Consider the following 25,975-nt stretch of genomic DNA (forward strand, 5'->3'; position numbering starts at 1 on the left):
CTTGTCATTGGCCCTGCTTTGGCCCCTTGGACGTTTTGAACAGAGTAAAAGGTCATCAGAATGTCTGTGACCATGCCCAAGTGTGAGCCTCCCTGTCTAGGGTTTCACGGCCATGACCAGGGAGGGAGTTGGGATTGAGAAGGGAGATACATACAGTGAATGTTGAACAATATCCCATACCTCTTATGGATAGACCACAACAGCACAAATGATGATGGGCATTTGAATTAGTTCTATTTCTGGCTGTTATGAGATATGCTCTGAGACTATTCCTGTGTACGTTTTTACATGGACATATGTTTTCAGTCTTCTGGGACCTATATTTTAAACTTTCATCTATATGAAGGGCTTCTAAAACTTTGAGGAAAAAGTACATTATATTTTCATTTCATTTTTCCATGAACTTTTTGAAGCCCTGCCATATATTAGGAGCTAGAATTTGCTGGGTCAATGACAAGAGCACTTTAATTTCTTTAGATCCTATTTTTGTTTCCTGATAAAATAATAACATATGTAAGTTATAAACTTTCAAACTTTAAACAAATCTCTAGTATTAGAAATGAAAAGTCAGTTTCACTGAGTAGCCATTGTTAATAGTTTTGTGTGCTTTTCTTCAGATTCTGAGGTGTGTGCTAACATTTACTATTAACAGATGCATGTATATTATATTTGTATATATATGTATAACATTTATTGTGAATTGAGTGGAGGTTTACCGAACAGCTCGTCGATTTTACATTCAACAAACCGTACGCTTTGCTTTATCTCAGTGATTGCAAACCCCTGACCTCACTTCCTCCTGCCTCTCTTGTTTCCATTCCTCCTTCTTTCCTAACACTTCTGAAATTTGTCCTTAAATGCTGGACTTTTGATCTCGACGGTTGACCATTTCATGGTGTATGTGCCTCACCAGTGTTCTTGTCCCCCCTGTAGACCGTTAGCTGAAAATTGAGCCACGGGGTTCAGTTCAATTCTAGAACTGAAGGATGACTCAGAGCTAGAGTCTTGGGGTTCCATCCATCTCCATCTCACCAGTAAGCCTGGTCTTTTTTATGGTTTTAAGTTTTGTTCCACATTTTCTCCAACTTTATCCAGGACCTTGTAATGTGATCCATTTCAGAGCAGTTGGTAGAGGTAGGTGGATACCATCTAGTTCAGGGTCATGGGGACTGATGTTCACATGGTCCATTAGTCCATGGACTCATTGTTTCTAAGCATCTTCAATTTTCATCATTCTTCTTTCCTTTGGACAGGGAGAGACGAATAATTGTATCAAAAGCTCATGAGCTTTTAAGATTCCAGGCACTGCTCACAAAAGTAGGACTCAGAACATCGTCTTTGTGGACTATGTTACGTCCATTGACCATGGTGTCCCTGAGACTATGGTCCTGAACCCACAGACCCAGCAATTTATGCCTTCATTGTGTTTGGTAATGTCTAAGACGTTTTCATGATTTTGTATACTCCACCACCATTCAGGTTTGACTATGCTTGCAGCGAAGGTAAATATCCCAAGTACACGTATTCTCTGTCAAACCTTTATATTCTGGGGGTATACGCCCAATTTCCCATACCCATTCAGCCTGTGTATCCATCCACAGACCTAGCTGCATATCACTGTCATTGTGGGATTGTGCATCTAACAGTGTTTACCTCTGTTCTTTTTAACTCGTGCACTCCTCCCTGCATCTTCCATGCCATCCTCATTCTTGTGCCAGCCTTCTTGTATCTTGCCCTCCCCATCACCCTGGTAGCGTAGTGGTTACGAATTGGACTGCTAACCTCAAGGTCAGCAGTTCAAAATTACCAGGTGTTCCACCAGAGAAAGATGACGCTTTCTGCTCCCGTAGAGATTCACAGTCTCGGAAACCCTGTACAGGGTCTCTATGAGTTGGCACCAACTCCACAGCACATAACCACAACCACCATCACCCAAGTCCACACGTGTCTACCCTCTAGCCAGTAAACTACTCCCTTTTCCCTCCCACCCCTAGTAAACCGATAAAGAAGGTCTCTTTTAGTGCAAAAACCTTTTCCTGATTTTTCACAATAGTAGTCTCTTACAATAACTGTCCTTTTGTGATTGACTAATTTCACTCATCATAGTGTCCTCCAGGTTCATCCATATCTTGTGGTCTTCAGCAAATTCATTGTTGCTCTTCAACATTGCATAGTGTTCCATTGTGTCTATGTACTGCAGTTTGTTTAGCCATTCTTCCATTGATGAACGTTACCAGGCTGTCTCCATCGTTTTGATATTGTTAACAGTGTTGTGATGAACATATTGTGCATATATCTATTCCTGTCACGACTCTTATTTTTCTAGGATATATGCCAAATAGAGGGGTTGTTGGATCATACGATATTTCTATTTCCAACTTTTTGAGGAAGTCCCACACTGTTTTCCACAAGGGTTACACCATTTTACAGTCTTGACAGTAGTGTAGGAGGGTTCTAGTCTCTTCACACCCTCACCAACATTATTGTTTTCCATTTTCTTGACCTTTGTTATTAATGTTGGGTGAGATAAAATCCCACTGTTTTTGATATGCATCTCCCTTGTGGCTAATTACACAATGAGTGGCAACTGACTCAATGGCACTTGGTAAGAACAATGGCTAATTATCATGAGTTTTCTTATGTTTGTTGACTGATTGAATGTCTTCTTTGGTGAAGTGTTTGTTCATGATCTTTGCCCATTTTTAATTGGATTATTTGTCTTTTTCTCGGTGAGGTGTCTAAGTGTTTTATGAATTTTAGAGATTAGTCCGTTGTCTGGTATGTCATTGCCTACTATTTTCCCCCAGTCTGTATGCTTTCTTTTTACTCTTTTGGTGAAATCTGTGGATGTGCATACTTTTTAGGAGATTCCAGTCATCTAGTTTGTCTTCTGCTGTTAGTGTGTTTTCAGTTATGTTTGATAGTGAATTTCTGCCACGAATCAGAACCCCTAAGCTTGTCCCTGTTTTTTCATGGATGATCTTTATAATTCTAGGTTTTACATTTAGGTCTTTGATCCATCATGAGTTCATTTTTGTGTATGGTGTTAGATATGTGTCTTGTTTCATTCTTCTGCAAATGAATGTCCACTTTTCAAAGCCCTTTGTCAAAGGTCAGTTGATAGACTACTGCATTTTCAGTTCTGCTCCACTGAGCTATGTGTCTTTCGTTGTACCAGTACCATCCTGTTTTGACCACTGTGGCTGTGTAATAGGTTTTGAAATCAGGAAGCGAGAGGTCTGCTACTTTGTCCCCTTCTTTAGTAATGCTTGGTGTATCTAGGGTCTCTTTCCTTTTGATATACAGTTAGTGATTCGTTTCTCCATCTGTTTAAAGAATGATGATGGAATCTGAATTGGGATTGTATTATATGTATAGATTGCTTTGGGTAGAATGGACATTTTCACAATGTTACATTTTCCTATCCATGAGCATGGTATAGTCTTCCATTTATGTAGGTTTCTTTTAGTTTCTTGTAGTAGTGCTTTTCAGTTTTCTTTGTATAGGCCTTTTGTTTCTCTGGTTAGATTTATATCTAAATATTTCATCTTTTAAATGGTATTGGGTCCCTGACTTCTTTTTCAGCATCATCTTTGTTAGTGTGAAGAAATCCAACTGATTTTTGTGTGTTGATCTAGTACCCTGCCACTTTGCTGAATCTTTCAATTAGTTCCAATAATTTTCTCATTGAGTCTTTTAAGATTCTCTGTGTATAGGATCATGTCATCTGCAAATAGAGTTTTACTTCTTCTTTGGTCTTCATAGCTCTGTCTAAGATTCCCATCACAATATTGAAGGCTATCCTTGTCTGGTTCCTGTCTGCAGGGGGAGTGCTTTCTATTTCTTTCTATTGAGAGTGATGTTGGCCATTGATTATATATTTATAAAACACAAATGCTGCCACCCGACTTTCACTGTTTGACAACTTGTTAAGGAAGCCATTAAATTTGCCATAGTGGGTCCTAGTGACATATCCCCGATTGCCTACATGGACAAATCAACAATAAAGCACAACTGCATTCCACCCCAGGTGGCTCAGCTTTGGTGGGCATGTTTCCACAGCCTGCCATGCCCACCTGTGCCCTTCTCTGTTCAGGGTTGAGCTGGATGAGGTACGGGCACTCAGATTACCAGTGCTCATGCTTAGTGATGTGTGCCACAGATAGGACCACCCAGGACCGATTCCCCAGGACCACCCCTGCTGTCCCTAATCCCCAGTGAAATGCCTAATTCTGCCTGCATTCCCCACAAAAGTGGTAAATTCTAGTCACCCTGACACTAGAAGAGCCAGGATGGGTTATTTCCCTAAAGAGGTTGCATCTGCCCCCAAGTTCTTGCTCACACAGCAGTTACACAGGACCTGAAGCTCATCCACCTGTTGTTGCTCAACATAAAAGAGAGGCAAAGACACTGAAGTATGAAGGCCCGTGCCACAAAATCGTTGGCATTATCCTCTGGACTAGAAAAACTACTGTCACTTATCCCAGCTATTTAACACAGGGCTATGTTGGCTCTTACTTGCTTCATAAATAGATCCAAGTCATAACAGGTAAATTGTTTTTTCTGGAAAGGCTGACTTCACAGAATCATCTGCTGTCTTTCTTTGTTTCTCACTCAGGTTCCCCTCAGCGAGTTAATGGCAAAGTCAAGGGACGGGTCTTTGTGGGTAACAGCCAGGCCCCCATTGTCTTTGAGAACACTGACCTCCACTCGTACGTCGTGATGAACCACGGACGCTCCTACACCGCCATCAGCACCATTCCTGAGACCCTGGGGTATTCCCTGCTGCCCCTGGCCCCTGTGGGAGGCATCATTGGATGGATGTTTGCTGTGGAGCAGGATGGATTCATGAATGGGTTCAGCATCACTGGTAATTATATCCTACCTGAGAACCACTGGGCCACAGAGTGGGACCTAGGATCAGTGGAAAAGGAATCCCATGTTAGCAAACAGCTTACTGATAAAGCATGCTGTGACCCCTTTGTGTGTATAGTCGAGAGAAACCTACAGTTCTGCCTTACAGTAAGAAGTGATCGCTCAATGTTTTCATTAGTATGCATTAACTGAGATGGCTTGGCATTCTCTTTCTTTTTTATTGGGTAAGATGTATAGAACACAGAACCCTGGGAGGGTAGTGGGTTATGAGCTGAGCTCCTAGCTTCAAGGTCAGCAGTTTGAATTTACCAGGAGCTCGGTGGGTAAAGATGAGACTTTCCATTCCCCTAAAAATTTATAGGCTCAAAAACCCTGTACAGGGTTGCTATGGATTGGAACCAACTCGATGGCACATCACCACCGCCACCACGTATACAACATAAAAGTCATTGCTTTCATCATCAATTATTTCCAAAACTTTTTGTCACCCCAAACAGGGTCTGTATGTACCCCATTAACACTAGCACCCTGTCTCTCCCCTGCTCCGCCTCCTCTCAGCATTGCATTTCTGTTAAGGGGTGATTTCATGGAGAAGATAGACAAGTCTCTGGCAGAACACATGTTGTCACACCTGGACTCCAGTATAAAATAGGGGTTGTTGAACATTTTGTGCATAGTGCCAGATACTAAATGGTTTAAGCTTTGCCCAAATATTTTAGGTCATGTGGTCTTTGCTGCAACTGCTCCACTCTGCCAACATGATTCAAACACAACCACAAATGGATGTGACCAAAGCTCAACAGTTTATTAATAGGCACTGGAATTTAAATTTTATGTAATCTTCACATATCATGAAATATTCTTTTGATTTAAAAACCATTTTTTAAAATGGAAAAAACATCTTTGTTGCTGTTGCTAAGTGTCATCGAGTTGGTTCGGGGTCAGAGTGACCCTATGTAGGGTTTCCAAGGCTGTACATCTTTGTGGGAGCAGAAAGCCTCATCTTTCTCTCTCAGAGCATCTGGCAAGCTCGCACCACTAAACATGTGGTTCGCAGCCCAGTATTTATCCTACATATCTGTAGTTTACCAGCCCCTGCTATAACGGAAGTGTCCAAGTGTGGAAAAGGCCTGTGAAAAAGGTACGAATGTTTTCTCTGTGTCTGAGGGTACTGTCCTACACAAAACAAGTGGCACCCCTGAGCCAGTCCCAGCAGTGAGTGGTCCTCAGATAGGGTTCTGACAGTTTGCTCTGAGTAACTCATACGTCCTCACCGGGATGTACTTGTTGTGACCATCATCCCGTATAATTTACACTCAGAAAGCAGATGACAGTTGACAGCTCTTTCCACAAGATCGATTTTCTTATTGTTCTCATAAGGGGATGGAGACTCAGAGGGCTGAAGTCATTCTAACACACTCAGGACCCCCTGCTCTTCCAGAACTGCCTGGAGCCAACATGCCTCAGAGGTCAGCTTGTGCCTGGGAAGGAAGCAGCGTCTTGCCGCTCTCTGTGGCCCAGTTGGGCCACGTGATGTCCACACTTTTCCAGTCCCATTGTCTACCACCCAACCTGACTCATCTGCAGAAAGTGCCTGGCCATCATGGGGACCATGGGTGGGCAGGGAGAGTTTGAAGGTGTTGCTCTGGAAACGAGCTGATGTGAGCTCACAAGATGGGCATTGTTTTGCAGGGGGTGAGTTCATGCGGCAGGCCGAGGTAACCTTCGTGGGACACCCAGGGAAGCTGGTGATCAAACAGCATTTCAGTGGCATTGATGAGCATGGGCACCTGACCATTGACACCGAGCTGGAGGGCCGCGTGCCGCAGATCACGTTCGGCTCCTCGGTCCACATCGAGCCCTACACGGAGCTCTATCACTACTCCCCCTCTGGTAAGCAAGTGCTGCTGGACGGAAACACCGCCGGCTGCCCTCTGCCCCAGTAGGAAGCCAGAAACAGCACATGCGCTTGATTTAGGTCAAAGGAAAAAATGCGAATCACATAATTGTAAAACCTAAACTTCTCCCCTTCAGAAGTTTGTGAAAAAAAGAAATTTAAGGATAATGACACTTTCCATGAACCTTGGAAGCCCCTTTGTGGTATTTTAAAAATACATGATATAGTTTTATTATAACATACAAATATAAAATATATTTATGTTTTAATAATTTCATACTTTCACAGAAGTTGAAGCTAGTATATAAAGACTTTCTGCGAATAATATGTCCAACTCTATCTGTTAAAATTTTGCAACATGTATGGGGAACACAGTGGCTCCATTCGATAAGTACTGGAGTGTGAACTGCAAGGTCCACGGTTCAAGCCCAGCAGCTGCTTCGTGGGAGAAAGATGAGACTTTCTGCTTCCTGGAAGATGTAAAGCTCCAGAAACCCTGTACAGGGTCACTATGAGTCAGAACCGACTTGATGGAACTTAACAAGAACATACATACAAGGGGCTTCAAAACATTCATGGAACAATGGAAAGATACTGGAATCTTTCCATGGACTTTTTGGAGGGCCTATATATATGTTGTTGTTGTTAAGTGCCATTGAGTCGGTTCTGACCCATAGCGACCCTGAACAGGGTTTCCAAGGCTGTAGATCTTTATGGGAGCAGAAAGCCTCATCTTTCTTCCATGGAGCAGCTGGTAGTTTCAAACTGCTGACCTTGCAGTTCACAGCCCGATTGGTAACCACTATGCTACCATATATATATGTGATGGTGTTGGTTATGTGCCATAAAGTTGGTACTGACTCATAGTGACCCTGTATAAGATTTCCAAGGAGCAGCTGGTGAGCTTGACCCGCCGACCTTGCAGTCCAGTGCTTCATCCCACAGTGCTATACTAAGACTGTGTGTGTTTATGTGTGTGTGCATACATATACACATAATACATACACACACACACCCCTTGGTTTTTGCACTTTGCTTTATACAATTTTATACAAAATTGCCCTTCACAGATAGCGCATTTTGTACAAATCAGAGGTCTGTGGCAACCTTGCGTTAAGCAAGTCGATCAGTGTCAGTTTTCCGAAAGCATGTGCTCACTTCATGTCTCTGAGTTACATTTTGGTAATTCCCACAGTATTTCAGACTTTCATAATGCTGTGACATACCTGATGTACTACAGTATAGTATAAACATAACTTCTGGATGTACAAGGAAACAAGAAAGTTCAGGTGACTCGATACATGCTTTGTTGTGGTGATCTGGAGCCAAGCCTACAATTTCTCTGAGGTCTGCCGATACCAACCAACCAGTTGTCATGGAGTTGACTTGACTAATGGTGACCCTGTGTGTGTCAGAATAGAACTGTTCTCCATAGGGTTTTGTTTTGTTTTTTGAAGCTTTTATTGTGAATTGAGAGATAGTTTACATGGGAGAACATCAGTTTTACACTCATTCTGTCATATTTCATTTCATTGCATGATTACAATCCCTCCATGCATCACCATTCAACAGTATTTGCTTCTATTCCTTCTGTTGTTTACTTTTTTGGATGTACACAAAAACACTCAGGAATACATAATCATGTAAACAACCCAAGGGCATATCTTCAAGCCTGCCTCACAGCCTTTCTCTTTCCATGAACCTAGAGTCCTCAGCTGCTCCCTCTCTCCATGTCCCCATCTCTGCCTCCATCACTGGTGTCGCTGCTTCTCTGGATAGGGTCCCACATTCCACTCATGCTCTTCTCCCTTGATGGTCTTAGGACCCTCTGTTCCTGGACTGTAAGATTAACTACTCCCCTCTTTATGTTACAAAACTTCTACTTTTGCAGTTGTGACAGTCACTATCAGTCATGATAACAGTTACTCTCTGTAGAGTTTTCGAAAGTAAAATTTCAGAAGCAGACCACCAGGTATCTACCGGCGCACTGAAACTGCCAATCTTTTAGTTAGCAGCTAAGTGAGTTAGCCATTTGTGCCACTGTATGTATGTACACACACATATAAAAGAATTTTTATCTATAATTATATATTTTGAGGATACACATCATGATCCTGCATCCGTAAATACACTAGGGTTTCTCCTGAGAACAAGAATATTCTCTTACCTGGCCACAGTAACCAAAATAAAACTTTGAACAGTAATGTGGTGGAGGTGGTGGTTATATGCCGTGAAGTTGTTTCTGACCCATAGCGACCCTGTACAGGGTTTCTAAGGCTGTGAATATTTACGGGAGCAGAAAGCCTCATCTTTCTCCCGCGGGACAGCTGGTAGTTTCGAACTGCTGACCCTGCAGTTTGCAGCCCAACTCGTAACCATTACGCTGCCAGAGCGCCTTCACAGTGATGTGGCAGTCTATAATCTACAGCTAAGTAGGTACTTTTTCTTTAAATAAAATTGTGATCATACCACAGTTTTCTCTTTTTCAGTTAATAGCAAATCATGAATATTGTATATGTATGTTAATTAATCTGATTATTTTCCTATTTGGCTCTTAACCCATTCTCCTACTTTCTAACGCTTTGGTTATTTCGCATTCCTCCACCCCACCCTGCCCCCTAACATGTTGAAATAACCATCTTCATCATAAGTCTTGGCCAAGTGTCTGATTCTTTTCCTAAGATTCAGTTCCTAGAAATAGAAATGAAGGTTCAAACAATATGGGCTCATTAAAGACTCTTATTAAATTGCTATCCAGAAAGGAGGTACCGATTAGCCAAGGCTTTACGGCTTGGCTAGACTTTTCCGGCTGGGGAATGGCTTGGGGTTGGGGAGGAATGGGAAGCGGACAGGATCCGGGTCAGCAGGCTGCCTGAAGCCAGATGACGTTTCTGATGACTCCTTGTGCAGACTGGAGAGAGGAAGCAGCTTGCAGAGTGCTTTTATTTATGCCCTGGATTTTCTGCTTCTTCATGGAAGGAACTGTAGCACGGTACAGAAATATAAAGACTCTTTCATAGTTATTCTAAAAATAGTCAGTTGTGGGTTTCAGGCATGGGTGAAGAGCAGGCGTCTTCTGATTGGGGAAGATGGTCTCCTCTCCTTTAACAAGGCTTGCTCATGGTGCTTTAGTAAGTTTTCAGAAATGGACTGAAACACACCCTTTGAATTTCTAATTTTTAATATAATAGGCTGCTAAATCCAGGATTGTGTAGTACTACTATTTATTGGATCCTGAGTGAGACGACCTATATATAAAGCAGTAGGGAGTCCTGGTGTGGCACTGAGGATTAATGTGCTGGACTGCGAGGTAGGTTTGAACCACAAGGTCGGTGGTTCAAGCTCACCAGCTGCTCCTTGAAACACTATACAGGGTCGCTGTGAGTTGGAACTGACTCAACAGCACTTAGCAACATATAAAGCAGTTAGCACACTGCTAGTCACGTAGTAGGGGTCTTAGTGTGGCGCTGAAGGTTAAGCACTGTACTGCTAACCCAAGATCAGCAGTTCAAACCCACCATCCGCTTCTTGGAAACCCTATACAGGGTTGCCGAGTCAGAACCGACTCGACGGCCCTTCACAACAGTAGTCCAATCGTAAATGTTCAGTGACCAGCAGTTTCTATTTGTCATAGTGCTGTGGTGTGCTGGTTGTTAGTTGCTGCTGAGTTGGCTTTACCGTGTAGCGACCTTACTGACGCACAACAGAACAAAGCCCTCCACCATCTTTGAGGCCTTTGCTGTGGCTGTGATTAGCCGGCTCAGTTCTAGAAATTTTAGCTACTGACTCATCTAGTCCCTGCCCAAACCCAATCTTTAAAAGAAACTGAGGACAGCGGAGGCAGGGGCTGTGAGTGCATAGTTCTCTGTTTCCAATTCTGTACTTTTTCTACCAGGTTAGTCCTGGGAGTATTAGGAACTTTGCACGAATCACTGGGTGAGGGAAAGCAGCAAATTTAGTAATGCAAATGCACCAGTAATCATACGGAAAATCTAAGTAATGAGTGTGTTCCCATCCCGAACGGAATCATCTTATTAGCCTGACCACCTGCCCACCCATCAAAGGCAGGGATGATAGCTGACAGTCTTAAAGCTCTGGATTGTACCATGTGTGTCCTTAATAATTTCTCTGTTGTCTTCCCACTGTGTCACCTGCCTTCGCCCCCAGTGATCACATCCTCCTCCACCCGGGAGTACACCGTGACGGAGCCCGAGCGGGGTGGGGTCGCCCCATCACACACCTACACTTACCAGTGGCGGCAGACCATCACTTTCCAGCAGTGCACCCATGACGAGGCCCGGCCTGCCCTGCCCAGCACTCAACAGCTCTCAGTGGACAGTGTGTTTGTCTTGTACAACCAGGAAGAGAGGATCTTGCGGTATGCCCTGAGCAACTCCATTGGTCCTGTGAAGGGTGAGTGAGGTGGCAGGGCACACACAGATGCCCAGTGTTCAGAGTCCCAGCTCTGTGCATTGCATTGTATAGCAGCAGAAGACATGCTCAGATACCTCCTATCAGAAAAATAGTCATGTTTGTCAGTCTTAGAAACATGTCAGTGAAGACCTTTTTGCTGTTAAATAATGCCAACCCTATAGAGTTACCATACAGAGTGGACCATCCTAGGCCTCCAGCTCTGGCAGGATTTAGAACATTACCTAGCATTCAGTCTTGAAAGGAACATATCTGGGGCCTGCGGAAATTGAGACTCACTGGGAGACCTGCCCTAAAGCCTGCTCTGTGGTTAGTGCACATGTGTGGCAGGTGTGTAGTCTGGTGGAGGGCTCCACTGGCTGCAGGCTGGGCGGGGGGTGGACAGAACTGGGAGGTACCACAGCATCTCAGAGAGTCAGATTTCACGACATCCCAGTCTTGATGGTGTGGGGTCCTGTTTATTTAGGGTTTGGGTGTTAATGTCTTAGTTTTTTTCAGTTGTTTGGATCACTCTCTCTGTGCAAGTGTTTTCTTTATCTAGCTTCGTGAAGCTGAAGGAAGTCAGAATTCTTTGTCTCTCATTTTAAAACTGTGTGTGGCTCTAGGCATCAAAAGTTGACGTCTCTTTTCTTCAAGGATCAGATAATAAATATTTAGGGTTTGGCAGCCCAACACAACATCCTGTTGTGGCCCCATATATAAATGAAAGGAGATGGCTGGTTTCCAATAGCCTTTTGACCAAATTAGGCAATGAACTAGCTGGTTTCCCATTCCAGGACCCTGGTTGGCCGTTGTGTGGAAGGAGGAGAGTGACAAGAGTTCTGGATTACTCGCTCAGTTTCAATGTCTTTGCCTTCACAGACGGCTCCCCAGACGCCCTTCAGAACCCCTGCTACATCGGTACGCACGGCTGTGACACCAACGCAGCTTGTCGGCCCGGCCCCGGGACTCAGTTCTCCTGCGAGTGCTCCATTGGCTTCCGAGGAGACGGTTCTACCTGCCAGGGTACAGTTCCTCATCTGACTTGTGGGGCTCGGGGGCTGGGAGTGGGGAAGCCCAGTGGGGTGAATCCTGACACACGTGCTCAGTGCCCTCTTGGTGGTGCTCACGTACTGCCCCTGTCTGTCCGTTGACCACACAGACCCGCTGGAAGAAGCCTAATTTCCAAGGCCGTGCTCCACCCAACTTTCCAGGGCACAGATTCAAAGGGAAGCTAATATCAGACAGCTGCTTCTACGAACACTAGTAATTTAACTCTAGCTTTGAGTTAGAACCGACTCCATGGAACATAACCACCACCACCACCACCATAATTTACCCAGGTTGTATTAGAGTTCGGTGCTTTGTAAACACTATCTCATTGAATTCTCCAACTCTAAAGAGATTGATTCTTTCATTCTTGTTTTCATTGATGAGAAAACTGAAGCTCATTCAAGTGAACAAGTGACCAAGCAGGATTTGAACTCAAGTTTCTGGTCCATCATCTGCTTTACTCTACCATCTCACTGTATTTATTCATCACCTGTAATTGTTTCATATGCTTCTGTGTACACAGCTTGATGTTTACATGTTTGTAAGTGTAAGTTAATTATAACCCACCACCAGCAGGGCTTCAAATGCTGCAACAGAGCACACTTATTCACAGAGGGAAGGTTAGAAATAGGTTTTCCTAGTGAATGAATGGTGGATAGGAATATATGGTTGACTAGGAAAATAAAGGCATACAAATGGTTAATTCTCTTAGCTGCATTTTGAAAGGTTAGCGGTTCGAGTCCACCCAGAAGCACCTCAGAAGTAAGGCGTGGCAATCTGTTCCATAGAAATCCCTATGGCGTACACATGGTGTCACCTAGAGTCAGAATCAACTCAACTACAACTGCTTAGAAAGATCAACAGCCCCGCCATGTTTGCGTGAGATGACATAGTCACATCTGGTGAGCCCAGACTCCTCGGGTCTGCAAGCCAGCATCCCCCCCACTACCCTTCCCCCCACCCCAGTTTTTGGAGGATTTGCTGATTTAACTTGAAGGCCCTACTGTGAAGGCAGCAGTGTATTTGCTTTGAAGTAAACCTTTGAAAGTGCTTAAAACAACTGATGGCAGACACTGGCGTGCCGGACCCAGGCACCGTGAAGACCTGGCCTGCTTGCCTAGGATGCAAGCATGCGGTGCAGGCTGAGACGTAACCTTTGTGACACCTCATAGTTCCTGCCTGCCTTTACCGGAAGACCCCGATTGTTTTCTATGACGAAATCAGCTCAGGCTGGCTTGGAACCACGTGGGATTCCATGTGGATGAAGCCTGCCTCTCAGTGAGGATGAGTGCCCTCATTTCTCCGGCAGAAGTGCCCACATCTTTAGGTTTGATGCCACCTTGTTTCAGTGTCATGTTGTTATTGGCTCCTGGCTCCCTCCTGCCATTGGACCATTGTGATCCCTAACAGATTTTCAGAAGTAGATCACCAAGTCTTTCTTCCTATTCCAATTTAATTTGGAAGCTTCACTGAAACCTGTTAGCCTTTATAGCAATGCTCAAGTCTCCACTGACCGGCTGTGGTGCCGCACATGAGGAGCACTGGCCAGGAATCAAACCCTGGCCTCCTTCATGGAAGGCAAGAGTTCTGCCCCAGGACCTTTAATTCCGGTGTCAACAGTGTGGAGGCGCCCCAGTCTGTTACCGCGGGGGCTTCACCTCAGAGGACGATCCCACCATGCTTTTTGTAATTTGTTGCAATCACAGAAGCCCCCTCTAAAACCATCCCCCAGAAAGATAGGTGGTCATGGTCTGCTTCTGTCCTCGTATTGACCGACTTGCATCGTGGAATGTGGGTGTTTTCCCAGTCTAGCTCCTTATTGTCCGGGGCCACTAGAACATGCCATAGGACAGTAATGCATTTTTCATAGGAAGCTGTCTTAGGCAGATCACTTCATGTATGAGTTGATGTGGGGAGGGAGTACCCATCCTGTCTACTAGAATGAGCCTTTGAAATGCAGCATGTGTGTAATGATCCGAGGCATCCCAAACAGGGCAGGTCTGGGTGGAGACATCAGAGAGCGAGCCTCTGACTGGGGGAGATTACCAACAGCTGAATCACAAGGCTCTGTGCCTGCCAGGATGGCTTGTGTGTCTTTTTCACTTTAGAGTCTGTAGAGCCGGTTTTGTTAATTTCTCAATGAGTGTGTTTCAAGGACACTCAAGACATTTATCAAATTGATAATGAGCCTCTTATCTTATCACAGGGTCCTTCACTTGATAAAAGAGACAAATTGGAGAAACTTGCAGTTGTTGAGAATATGGGGAAAGAAGAGGAAAAGGAAGCAGTACTTTAAAAATAGATATTTTATTTTGTTTTTGATGAAGAGCAAGCAATAATTTTAAGAGCAATCTAGCATTTTCCCATTGTGTTTAGAATGTGATTTATGTGGCAAGGAGATCTCTTAACCAGAGAAGAGGTAGACCAGATATTGAATAATAATAATAGTCTTCAAACAGATATGGTTCTATCTTATGAGAGACAGTTATTAGCAATTCACTCTTTCCACTAAAGTAAGGATTAAGGTCCTGACCATAATTTACAGAAAATCAATAAAGCCAAACCCACTATTGTTGTTTCCAACTCACAGCTGCCTTACAGGATGGAGTATAACTGCTCTATAGGGTTTCCAAGGGTATAGTCATAAGGGTTTTTAAGACTGTAAATTGAGGAGTCTTGGTGTGGCGCTGCAGGCTAATGTGCTGGAATGCAAAACCAGTTTAAACCACAAGGTCAGTGGTTCAAGTTAACCAGCCGCTCCTTGGAAACCGCTCCTCATAGGCTCGCTGTGAGTCAGAACGGACTCGACAACACTCAACAACAACAATGTTAACTCCTGTGATGTCGTGGCTGACTTTCTGTTTGTTGTTGTTAGGTGCCATCAAGTCGGTACCGACTCATGGCGACCCTGTGCACAGCAGAATGAAACACTGCCTGGTCCTGGGCCAACCTCACAATTGTTGCCATGCTTGAGCCCATAGATACTGCCCCTTTGCCAATCCATCTCTCTGGGGGTCTTCCTCTTTTTCTTTGACCCTCCACCTTATCAAAGATGATATCCTTCTCTAGTGACTGGTCCCTCCTGACAGTATGTCCGAAGTATGAGAGACGAAGTTTGACCATCCTGACCTCCAAGGAGCACTCTGGCTGTACTTCTTCCAACACAGACCTGTTGGTTCTTTTGGCAGCCCGTGGCGCTTTCAATATTCTCCTCTAACATCAGAACTCAAAAGCATCAATTCTTCTATGGTCTTCCTTATTCACTGTCCAGCTTTCACATGCATATGAGGTTACTGAAAATACCATGGCTTGGGTCAGGTGCACATTAGTCCTCAAGCTGACACCTTTGCTCTCCAACACTTTAAAGAGGTCTTGTGCAGCAGATTTGCCTAATGCAATACGTCGTTCTGATTTCTTGACTGCTGCTTCCATGAGTGTTGATAGTTGGTCCAAGAAGAATGAAGTCCTTGACAACTTCAGTCTTTTCTCCGTTGATAAGAATGTTGTTTATTGGTCCAGTGGTGAGGATTTTTGTTTTCTTGACATTGAGACTTTCTGTTCAGCAACTGGAAAAAAGTGTTAGCAAACCCTCCCTCCCACGGCACACTCTTCTATTTTGGGTTCAGTAATTCTTTGCAGTGTGGCCACACAGAACTCAGAGACATTACTCACAGTTAGGTGATTTATTAGAGAAGTCAACAGGTTAGAACTCAGGGTCGGAAATGTTCAGGGCACAGATCTTCCAGTCAGGACAGCCTCTTCTCAGCTGTGCCCTCAAGCAGGCCTCTGTCTTGGCAACGTCACCAAGCTCTTTTAGAGCTGCTGACAAATGCCCACAAGCACACCAATCTATCCTAAGCCTCAGCCTGAAAGTACTCAGCTCTAGCTCCGTGGGTCAGCAAACCTAGTTCCCCCACTGAAATGCCTGGAGGCACCCCACTCTTTGAGAGCAAGCCTCGGCCTGAAGTCACTCAGCTATACTTGCTGTGTGGGTTGGGGAGCCCAGTGCTCCATTTGTGCTCAGGCTCTTGAGTCTGCTGCTCCTCTGCCCATCCCCTGGTGTCACAGCTTTCTGTCTCTGGGTCAGGGCAGTTCAGTGTGCAGGGATCTCAGGGTCCAAAGGACACGGTCCACTCCTGGCTCTTCTTTGATGGTAGTGAAATCCTCCCTCGTGTTTCTGGTGGTGGTGGTGTGCTGTGAAGTCGGTTCTGACTCATAGCAACCCTGTACAGGATTTCTGAGGCTGTAAATCTTTACGGGAGCAGAAAGCCTCATCTGTCTCCCATGGAACCGCTGGTAGTTTCGAACTAGCTGACCTTGTGGTTAGCAGCCCGACTCGTAACCACTATGGTACCAGAGCTCCTTTTTCGTGATTCTGAGATGACTCATTTCATACCCATGGCAGAATGTCAAGTTTTTACAATTGCAGTTAACTCTCTGCACCCACAGCTTAATCTTGTCACCCTGTCAGTATCTTTGCCCGCCATCTCATACCCAGACCCAGCAGGAAATGTCATCTGATGTGAGTCACAAAGCCACATTCAATACTCCGCTACAGTACTGCAGCCAGGTGCTTTAACCACTTTGCCACCACCATGAGCCAAAGCCAGACTCAGTGCCATGGAGCGAGACTATTCGGCTCAGAGTGACCTCATTGGACAGACTACAACTGTTTCATAGGGTTTCCCACGCTGTAAATCTTCATGGGAGCAGACTCAGACTGCCTCACTTTTCTCCTGAAAAGCTGCTGGTGGGTTTGAACCACAAACCTGGTGGTTTGCAGCCCAGTGCTTTAACCACCAGGGCTCCTTAATTTACAGAAGAATGGATTGAAATGAGACATTAGGAAAAAAATTCAAAGTGCAATATTAGTGGCGCTATTGGGAGGATCTTGTCTCCAAAGAAAAGGTATCTTCTAGCCTGGCCTATATGTGGAGACCATCCCAAGGGACCGGAAGGAAGCCCTATTTGCCACTTGGCTTTCTAGATAGAGCATGAGGAAAGAGTGCTTTCCTAATCACTAAAAAGCTTTTTCAAAACACATAGCTTCCCTCTCCAGAATTGAGGAGATACAGCTTGAACAATCCCCCCTTGTGGTTTGGCTTTGTCCCCTTGGTTGAATGTTGTGGCTCTGTGCTGTTGTACTTTGGCTGACGTGTCCGATTCCTGGAACTCTGCCGTCTGCACAGTGTGTCCAGCGCATCTGTGGAGGGAATGTCCCCTGAGACTTGTGTGAGAAAAGCCAGAGCGACTTGGGAGCAGCAGCAGCTGGCCTGCCGGAGCTCTGTAATCTAAGCTTGAAGAGGCCCCTCTCCATCGCCAATTTGTGGGGGCGGCTGCTTCGGGAGGGGCTGTGTTCTGGGACCTTCCAGCTGTGCCGGGCACCTTCGGCTGTACCCGGCACAGGTCCCTTGTCTTGTGTCGTAAACGTTTCATGAAAACGTTTGTTTCAGTTTACATAGCTCTGAATGCCATTTGGTTGGGGTTTTTTGGGTGTTTTTTTTGCCTAGGTAAAGTGCAAATTATGGGAGTGATAAGGGAAAGATGTGTATTTTGAGCAATGTTGTTCCAATAAATGTGTGTTTTACCAGTAAAGGGGCTGACTGGACTGAGAATGAGAGGCACATGGACCTTTGTCTTCCAAGTGTGAAAGGTTCACAATAAAGCACAGGGTGGTCTGGGTGGAGAGGGGATTGTGAAACCTTGCTCACACACATCTCAGGGTTCTAGGAATTCCAGAAGTAACTGAGTATGAGGAACCTTGTGTGACAGATTTGCTCAGTTTCTTGGCTTGGCCAACCAGCCTTGCTGTAGTTGGTAGCCAGTGGGCCCTCAAACCCTAGTGGACATCAGAGAGACATGTTATGGAATCAACCACATCCTTCTCCATGGCTGATGATACAGGATGGGTCTCCAAAATTATAATAATAGCTACATTTCTTGAGCATGCTAGGTATTTTTCTGGCTGCCGCCCATTTTCTGTGATTCTATAATACTTAAGTAAGTATAATTATGCCTTTTTACCAATGTAGAAATAAACAGATGCTGAATAGTGAGGTGACATGCCCAAGACATGTAGCTACCAGACCAGTTGCTGTTGAGTAAATTCCAACTTGTGGAAACCCCGTGTGTAGAACTGTGCTCCGTAGAATTTCAAGGGCTGACTTTTGGGTAACAGATTGCCAGGACTTTCTTCGAAGGCATCTCTGGGTAAACTCAAACCTCCAATCTTTCGATTAGGGTCGAAACTTATTAATCATTTGTACACTCACAGCTTCCCACACAGCTTCAGACGACCAGGGAGATGGTGAAAGTGCACATCTCTAGGGAAACTGGTCACAATGATTGAGAGCCATGCTGGGGTCAGGAGTGCTGCCGTTCCCTTTAGATATATGGTCTTTATGTAAAGACAGTAACGTGTAGGGGTAAGAGAGGGATCACACAGCTTGTAATGGGAGGAGAGGATGCTTTGGATGAGCGCTGGTAACGTTGTGGTTACACGTTGGGCTGCTAACCTCAAGGTCAGCAGTTCGATACCACCAGTGGTTCCATGGAAGAAAGGTGAGGCTTTCTTCTCCCATAAAGATTTACAACCTCGGAAACCCTATTCAGGGTCGCTATGGGCCAGAACCGACTCGACAGCACTTAACAACAACAACATACAACTTCAGACACATGTTCTCGCTTTGCATTGCCTCATGGTTGATGGCTGCTGTCTTGTCAGAAGAAAGGCCAGCATCCCAGCAGCCCACTAGAGCATGCATAGCGTTTTGAGCTTATGGTTTTCCTTCGAGTCCAGTATGTTCTAGACAATAAGACAAACATCACAATTGGGTTTAAAATTGTTCAGATTTTTTTTTTGAACTGTAATTGGACAAAGGTATGATTTTCTAACAATATACCCAAACCAAAACCAAACGCTTGTCATTGAGTTCATTCTGAATCATAGTGACCCCATATCTGCAGAATAGAACTGCTTCTTGGGGTTTCAAGGCTACGATCTCTCAGAAGTAGGCTGCCAAGAGTAGTCTTTCTCTCAAGATACCTCTAGGTGGGTTTGAACTCTCAACATTTCAGTTAGTCACTGGGTGCTTGACGATTTATGCAACCAAGAGACTCCTTGGTTGCCATGGCAATTTTGACCCATGGTGATCCTAGGACAGAGAAGAACTGCCCCACAGGAAACCAACTGTCCCCTTTTTCTCCTGTGGAATGATTGGTGGATTCGATCTGCCAACTGTGGGCTGGCAGCTGCGTACTTTAATCACTGCATCATCAGGGCTCTTATGGAACAACTGTAGTTGTTAAGTGTCATGAAGTTCGTTGCAATGCATAACAACCCTGTGTAGAGTTTCTGAGGCCTGGCTGGTGGCTTTGAACATTTTGGTGAGCAGTCTAGTGCTGATCCTACAGCCCCACACCAGGATTCCAATAGCCATATTGAAACATATTATTTAGTTCAGAAACCCTATTCAAAGTCCAGACACTGGTCTTTCCATCCTTGTAACATGTGTTTACCAATCTGATGTCTCGTGTTCTCATTGTGGGTCCCTGGTTTGGCACCTAACTTGGCAAGCACACACTGACTTAAGAGAAGGGCCATAGGAACTCTCTCTAAACAAAATTATGCACAGAAGAATATCTTATTTAACACTGCTGTTAGAATATAGAGTTTCATTTTAAGATTGATTTGTTCTCAGAGATAACATGCTTTCTGAGGGGTTTAAAAAGTCTGCAATTTTTTTTTCAACTTGTACAGATATCAATGAATGTTCAGAGCAGCCGTCCGTGTGTGGGAGCCACGCGGTCTGCAACAACCACCCCGGAACCTTCCGCTGTGAGTGCGTAGAAGGCTACCAGTTTTCCGACAAAGGAACATGTGTGGGTAAGTTGTATGGTACCTATTTTTTTCTGTGTAAATGGTACTGCCTTGGTCATTAGCGAGGCTATGATGAAGGTACCAGTTGTGGGGTGGGGTGGGCAGTTTACAAAGAGAATTCAGACTTAATCCCTCCCCTGCAAAGACACGGAGGGTCAGAGGTAGAGGACTAAGCAGGTTTGCTGCCTATACTGGGAATACAGTCAACTAACCTGTTAAACATAAACATTTTAATAGATTTGCAAGTATTTGCATTATATTCACTTTTCATAAAGCTCCTTTTAATTCTTTTCATTATACCTTTAATAGCTATTAAACAATAAGGTTTGTTTCCCCTTGTACAAGAAGGGCTTGGAGGCAGGCTCTGGTCTCACAAGGAAGAAAGAGAGTCAAAGCGAATGTCAGCCCAGGCCTGTTCCTATGAGACAGAGGTCAGACACCCTCCACTCTGCAACCTTATTCATCAATTCTGACTCCAGCTTTCCCTGCCTAGTGCCCCTACGTCTCTGCTAGGTTCACACGGAACTCTCAGGTAATACTCCTGGCTATGGGATTTCTGGTAGCGTAGTGGTTACGAATCGGGCTGCGAACCTTAATAAGGTCAGCGGTTCGAAACTACCAGCCGCTCCGCGGGAGAAAGATGAGGCTTTCTACTCCCGTAAAGATTTACACCCTCGGAAACCCTGTACAGGGTCGCTATGGGTCGGAACCGACTCGACGGCACTTCACAACAACAACAAATGGGATTTCTTAGGGAAGTTAACAGGCTAATCTAGGTTCTTCTCAACTGTGACTGCAGACACACCTCTCTCTGGTTCTTGACCTCTTGTCTTGTTCAGACAATGTTACAAAGCTCTTTGAACACTGCCGATAAATGTCCAAAATGGCATGCTATTCCACCAGAAAACTTAGCTTGAAGGCGCTCAGCTCTAACTCCATGGTGTCAATAAACCTAGATCCCCCAGTTAAGTGCCTAGAGGCACTCCACATCACATGCATGTGTCCTGCCTGAAGACACTCAGCTTCAGTTGCCTGTGGGCCGGGAAGCCCACCATGCTGAATGGTGCTCTGGTTCTTGGTCCTTGCAGCTACAACTTCTCTACCACTTCTTAGCCATTTGTCTAGGGTTACAACTCCGTTTCCTGGATCAAGCAGGCTCAGGATGCAGGGATCTCAGGGAGAAGAGGAGAGGACATGCTCCACTCCTCACTTGTATTTCTTGAAGGCAGTGAGATCCCTGCTGTTGTTACTTTTGAGGTGGCTCGTTTAAATCCCAGTCGGATGGAAAAATTAATCAGTGCTCACATTAGAGTTCCATAAACCTTATTTGCATGGTTCCACCCAGTCTCTGTGTGAATCATAACAACTATAGCTACATTGCAAACGTTGGGTATTTCAGAATGCATCATTGTACTTATGAGGAACTTTTACATAGCTCAAGGACAGAACAAGGGAACACTGAATGATTTAAAATCAGGAGAAGTGTGTACTATGGTTGTATTTTTTCACCATGCTTATTCATCTGTATGCTGAACAAATAAATCCAAGAAGCTGGATTATATGAAGAAGAACATGGCATCAGGACTGGAGGAAGACTCATTAACAACCTGCGATATGCAGAGGATATAACCTTGCATGTTGGACTCAAAGAAGACTTAAAATGCTGGCTGATGATGATCAAAGACTATAACTTTCAGTATGGATTGCACCTCAATGCAAAGAAAACAAAAATCCGCACCACTGGACCGTTAACTTAAGATAAATGGTGAAAAGATTGAAGTTGCTGAAGACTTCATTTTGCTTGGATCTGCAATCACTGCTCATGGAAGGAGCAGTCAAGAAATTAAACAACTATTGTGTTAGACAACTGGACTTCACAAGACCTCTTAAAAGGGCTTAAGAGCAAAGATGTCAGTTTGAGGACTAAGGTATGCCTTACCCAAGCCATAAGGTATGCCTTACCCAAACCATGATATTTTCAGTAACCTCATGTGCATGTAAGTGGGAGAAAGATGAGGCTTTCTGCTCCTATAAAGATTTACAGCCTTGGAAACCCTGTACAGGGTTGCTGTGAGTCAGAACCAACTCCACGACATTTTATGAACCACCACCACCATATACATGCAAAAATTGGATAATGTATAAGGAAGACCATAGACGAATTGATGCATTTGAGTTATGGTGTTGAAGGAGAATATTGAAAGGACCATGGACTACCAAAAGAACAAACAGATCTGTGTTGGAAGAAGTACAGCTGGAGTGCTCCTTGGAAGCCAGAATGGCCAGAATATTGAAAGGACCATGGACTTCCAGAAGAACAAACAAATCTGTCGTGGAAGAAGTATGCCCAGAATGTTTCTTAGAAGCAAGGAATGCAAAACTTCATCTCTTGTACTTTGGACATGTTATCAGGAGGGACAGTCCCTGAGAAAGGACATCATGCTTAGCAAAGGAGAGTGTCATCATTGGCACAGTGGCAACAGTGGACTCAAGTGTAACAACAATTGTGAGGCTGGCACAGGACCCGGCTGTGTTTTGTTCTGTGCATACGGACACTATGAATTGGACCCAACTCGACAGCGCCTAATAACAACAATCTAGTCATTTGGTGGGAGTTCCAAAGACTATGGTGAGATGAGCTACATCATGTAATTTACTGTATCACACTGTGGTCTTGGAATTCATGTTGAGAGGACTGGAGAAAGCCTTCTTCCTTTCTCTTGTTCAAATTGTTTTATATGTGTGAGTTTTGTAAACCTTCCATGTTGCAGCTGGAATTCTTTCTAGCACAATCTTTGATATACATAAGTACTTTAATACGTGGAATTTTATTAATGGGAATGACTTAAAGCAAAACACTGGATTTGGCGCCTTTCCCTGCCCCCTTTCTGTTATGGTACCAAGTATTGAATGTAACAGACACCTGCTTCGTTACCTGCGTGCTGCTGAATTCTACCTTATTGACATCTAAAACTCCATTTGGAGACTGGCTATTTATGGATCTTATTTTTATAAGAAGTAACATAACTTCCTAGCCTTATTAAAGTAAAATGGTGATGATGGTGATGGTGGTGGTAATGTGCCATAGAGTTGGTTCCAACTCATAGTGACCCTGTACAGGGTTTCCGAGGCTGTAAATCTTTACGCGAGCAGAAAGCCTCATCTTTCTCCCACAGATCAGCTGGTAGTTTCGAACTGCTGACCTTGAGGGTAGCAGCCCGATTAAGTTATTTATGTTTCTGTTGATGATGGTGGTGGTGGTGAGTGGCCAACCACAAAGAACCAGATTGTTTAAGTCATCCTTCTTTTTCCTACCACTGCACGATAGCCTGGTGGGTCCGAAAATTGTAAGTTCAAAGACTTTTGGAGATTTCCAGGTCTGGAGGGTAGTGTGCGGAATGGGACTTCTGAACTGTGTATTTCTTTCCAACTTAAGTCCGATTGCTCTCTTACAGTATCTGTGGGTCGTATCTTTGTCCCTTCTCACTGTTGACTTTAGCATGCTTTATATCCTGACGTTCCAGTGAGGCCCCTGAGGTCCCAGGGTGAAGTTGTTTCTGGAGAATGTAAGAACAGGCAGTTCTCGTTTTTTGAACATGACTCAAACATCTGTGAACTGAGGGGGGGCCAGTTTGCCTTTTCCCACAGCTGAGATTTCAGTTTTCAGCAGAGAACATCTAATTCTGTGTGTTCAGCCTGACTTCCTCCTCTGCCTCTCGAGGAGAGGAGATTTGAAAGTAACCTTTCCCTGGCAGTACTCCACTCTCATCGCCATTTGGTGCAGCAGGGGGTGGGTGCTGCACCCCTTGGGTGGTGCCGTGCAGTCATGAGACTTGTCCTGGGTCAGGTTGTCCTGAGAATGGGTTGCTGGTCTGGGTCTTTTCCTGACTTCCACATTCACTGCAGGCTGAGAGTGGTGTGGGAAAGCCCACTTGCAGGCATTTTGTTTGTTTGTTTGTTTATGAATGCTTTTATTGTGAATTGAGTGAGTGAAGGTTTGCAGGTCACATCATCAGTTTTACATTCAGCAAATCATTGCAATGTAAATGTCTTCCCTGCACCATTAGCTAAAGGTATTTACCTCTATTACCCTTTTACATTTTTTTTATTTACACATCCTGCATTGAAAATAAATATTCATTTAAATATCCAAAGGGCACATTCTGCAAGCCAGCCTCCTGTCCACAGGCACACTTCCTTTCTCATCCATGGACCTGTAGCCCTCTGCTGCTCTGTCTCTCTATGACTTCAGCTCTGCCGCCTTCTCTTTTGTCGCCACTTTTCTGGTTAGGGTCCCTCGCTCCTCTCATGTTTTTCCCTCCTGATGGTCCCAGGGTCCTCTGTTCCTGAAATGACTGATTAACTGTTCCCTGCTTTTAGTTGCTCCTCTTCTACATTTACAGTACTGAACCATCGCCATTTGTCCTGGTAACACTTACTCACAAACGAATCATAAAATCCTGTCCCCCTCATCACCAGACCAATTTGAACAAGAAGAAAACTATTCAGTGAAACCAGGCATTTGATTTGGGGGAAGATACTTCACCTCTCTGGTCTCAGTTTTTCATCTGAGAGATGGGACAATTGGACTGCATCATTCATTCGTTTTCTAGTGGTGTCCCAAAGAGCCCTTGGGCGTCCCTCTGAGAGCTGCAAAATGATACAGACTTCCCTGTGACCCTCTAGATCACGTTCTGATAAGATTTTGGAAAACTGTGTTCTATTGCTCAAAACCAAGTGTGGAAACCACTGGATGATCATTAGGTTAATCTCAGCTCTAGCATCATGAAGTTCCCTGATCCTTCTACTGCCTGTTGACCCCATTCCATTCCACTCATCCCCCCCACCCACACACCCCCTTTCATAAGCTCCTTTCAGACATACTACACCATGAAATGGCTAACTATAAAACCAAATCTGCTGAAATTCATTCAAACATGTCACTGCAGCTTTGCCATTGGTCAGTCTCACCTGTCCTGGAGTGCTGTATTAAGACAGTATCCTGGGTTAGATGCTGGGACTAGGAGGGTTTTTTTTTCTGGGTCAAAACAGGGAAGGGTGGGAAAATAATCCCAACAGTTTAGGAGGCTGCTTCTGCCCCCTGTCAACTGTTAGGGACTCTACTCAAGCCCTCGAGGGCCACGTGGCATGCTGGGTATGTCCATAAGGATTGTGACCCATTAACAGAAGAGGCTTCCATATTTGATATTTTCAATAAACCGGTAGTTTTCTGTTTTCCGCCGGAGACAAGCGCTTATAGTTCATTGGAAAATGCATAATATGTTTACATGAAGGAAAGATGAGCTTCAAGTTGACTGCAAGTCACCTTTGTGTGAAGGCTGAGGTGGCCTCTCTGAGTGGATACAGTTCTGTGATATATGGCTTGGTGTCTGTAGCTCTTGGTGTATGGTGCGCCTGACCTAAGCCATGGTATTTTCAGTAACCTCATATTCATGTGAAAGTTAGACAGTGAACAGGAAGACTGTAGAATTGATGCCTTTGAGTTCTGGTGCTGGAGGGGACTATTGAAAGTACCATGAACTGCCAGAAGAACAGAAAGATCCGTGTTGGAAGAAGTGTAGCCAGAGTGCTCCTTGGAAGCCAGGATGGCCAGACTTCATCTCTCATACTTCAGACATATTGTCAGGAGGGACCAGTCAGTCATTGGAGTAAGACATCATGTTTGGTAAAGTGGAGCAACGGAGAAAAAGAGGAAGACCCCCAACAAGATGGATTGGCACAGTGGCAGCAGTGACTGGCTCAGATGTAGCAACAATTGAAGGGTTGGCCCAGGACCGGGCAGTGTTTTCGTTTTGTTGTGTATAGAGTCGCTCTGAGTCAGTACTGACTCGATGGCACCT

At 44.6% G+C, this 25,975-nt stretch overlaps 1 protein-coding gene across 1 annotated transcript in view; it reads left to right on the top strand.

The window, feature by feature from the left end:
* Positions 1–25,975, top strand: part of NID1 (nidogen 1) — a 133,252-nt gene that overhangs the window by 65,220 nt on the left and 42,057 nt on the right. The window contains exons 6-10 of the mRNA XM_006872008.1: positions 4,619–4,870; positions 6,568–6,768; positions 10,940–11,185; positions 12,065–12,208; positions 19,995–20,120. Of these exons, the coding sequence (XP_006872070.1) occupies positions 4,619–4,870; positions 6,568–6,768; positions 10,940–11,185; positions 12,065–12,208; positions 19,995–20,120 (969 nt within the window). The remainder of the gene's footprint in view (positions 1–4,618; positions 4,871–6,567; positions 6,769–10,939; positions 11,186–12,064; positions 12,209–19,994; positions 20,121–25,975) is intronic.

The sequence above is a fragment of the Chrysochloris asiatica genome, unplaced genomic scaffold, assembly GCF_000296735.1.
Source record: "Chrysochloris asiatica unplaced genomic scaffold, ChrAsi1.0 scaffold00179, whole genome shotgun sequence".
NCBI classification, from domain to species: Eukaryota; Metazoa; Chordata; class Mammalia; order Afrosoricida; family Chrysochloridae; genus Chrysochloris; species Chrysochloris asiatica.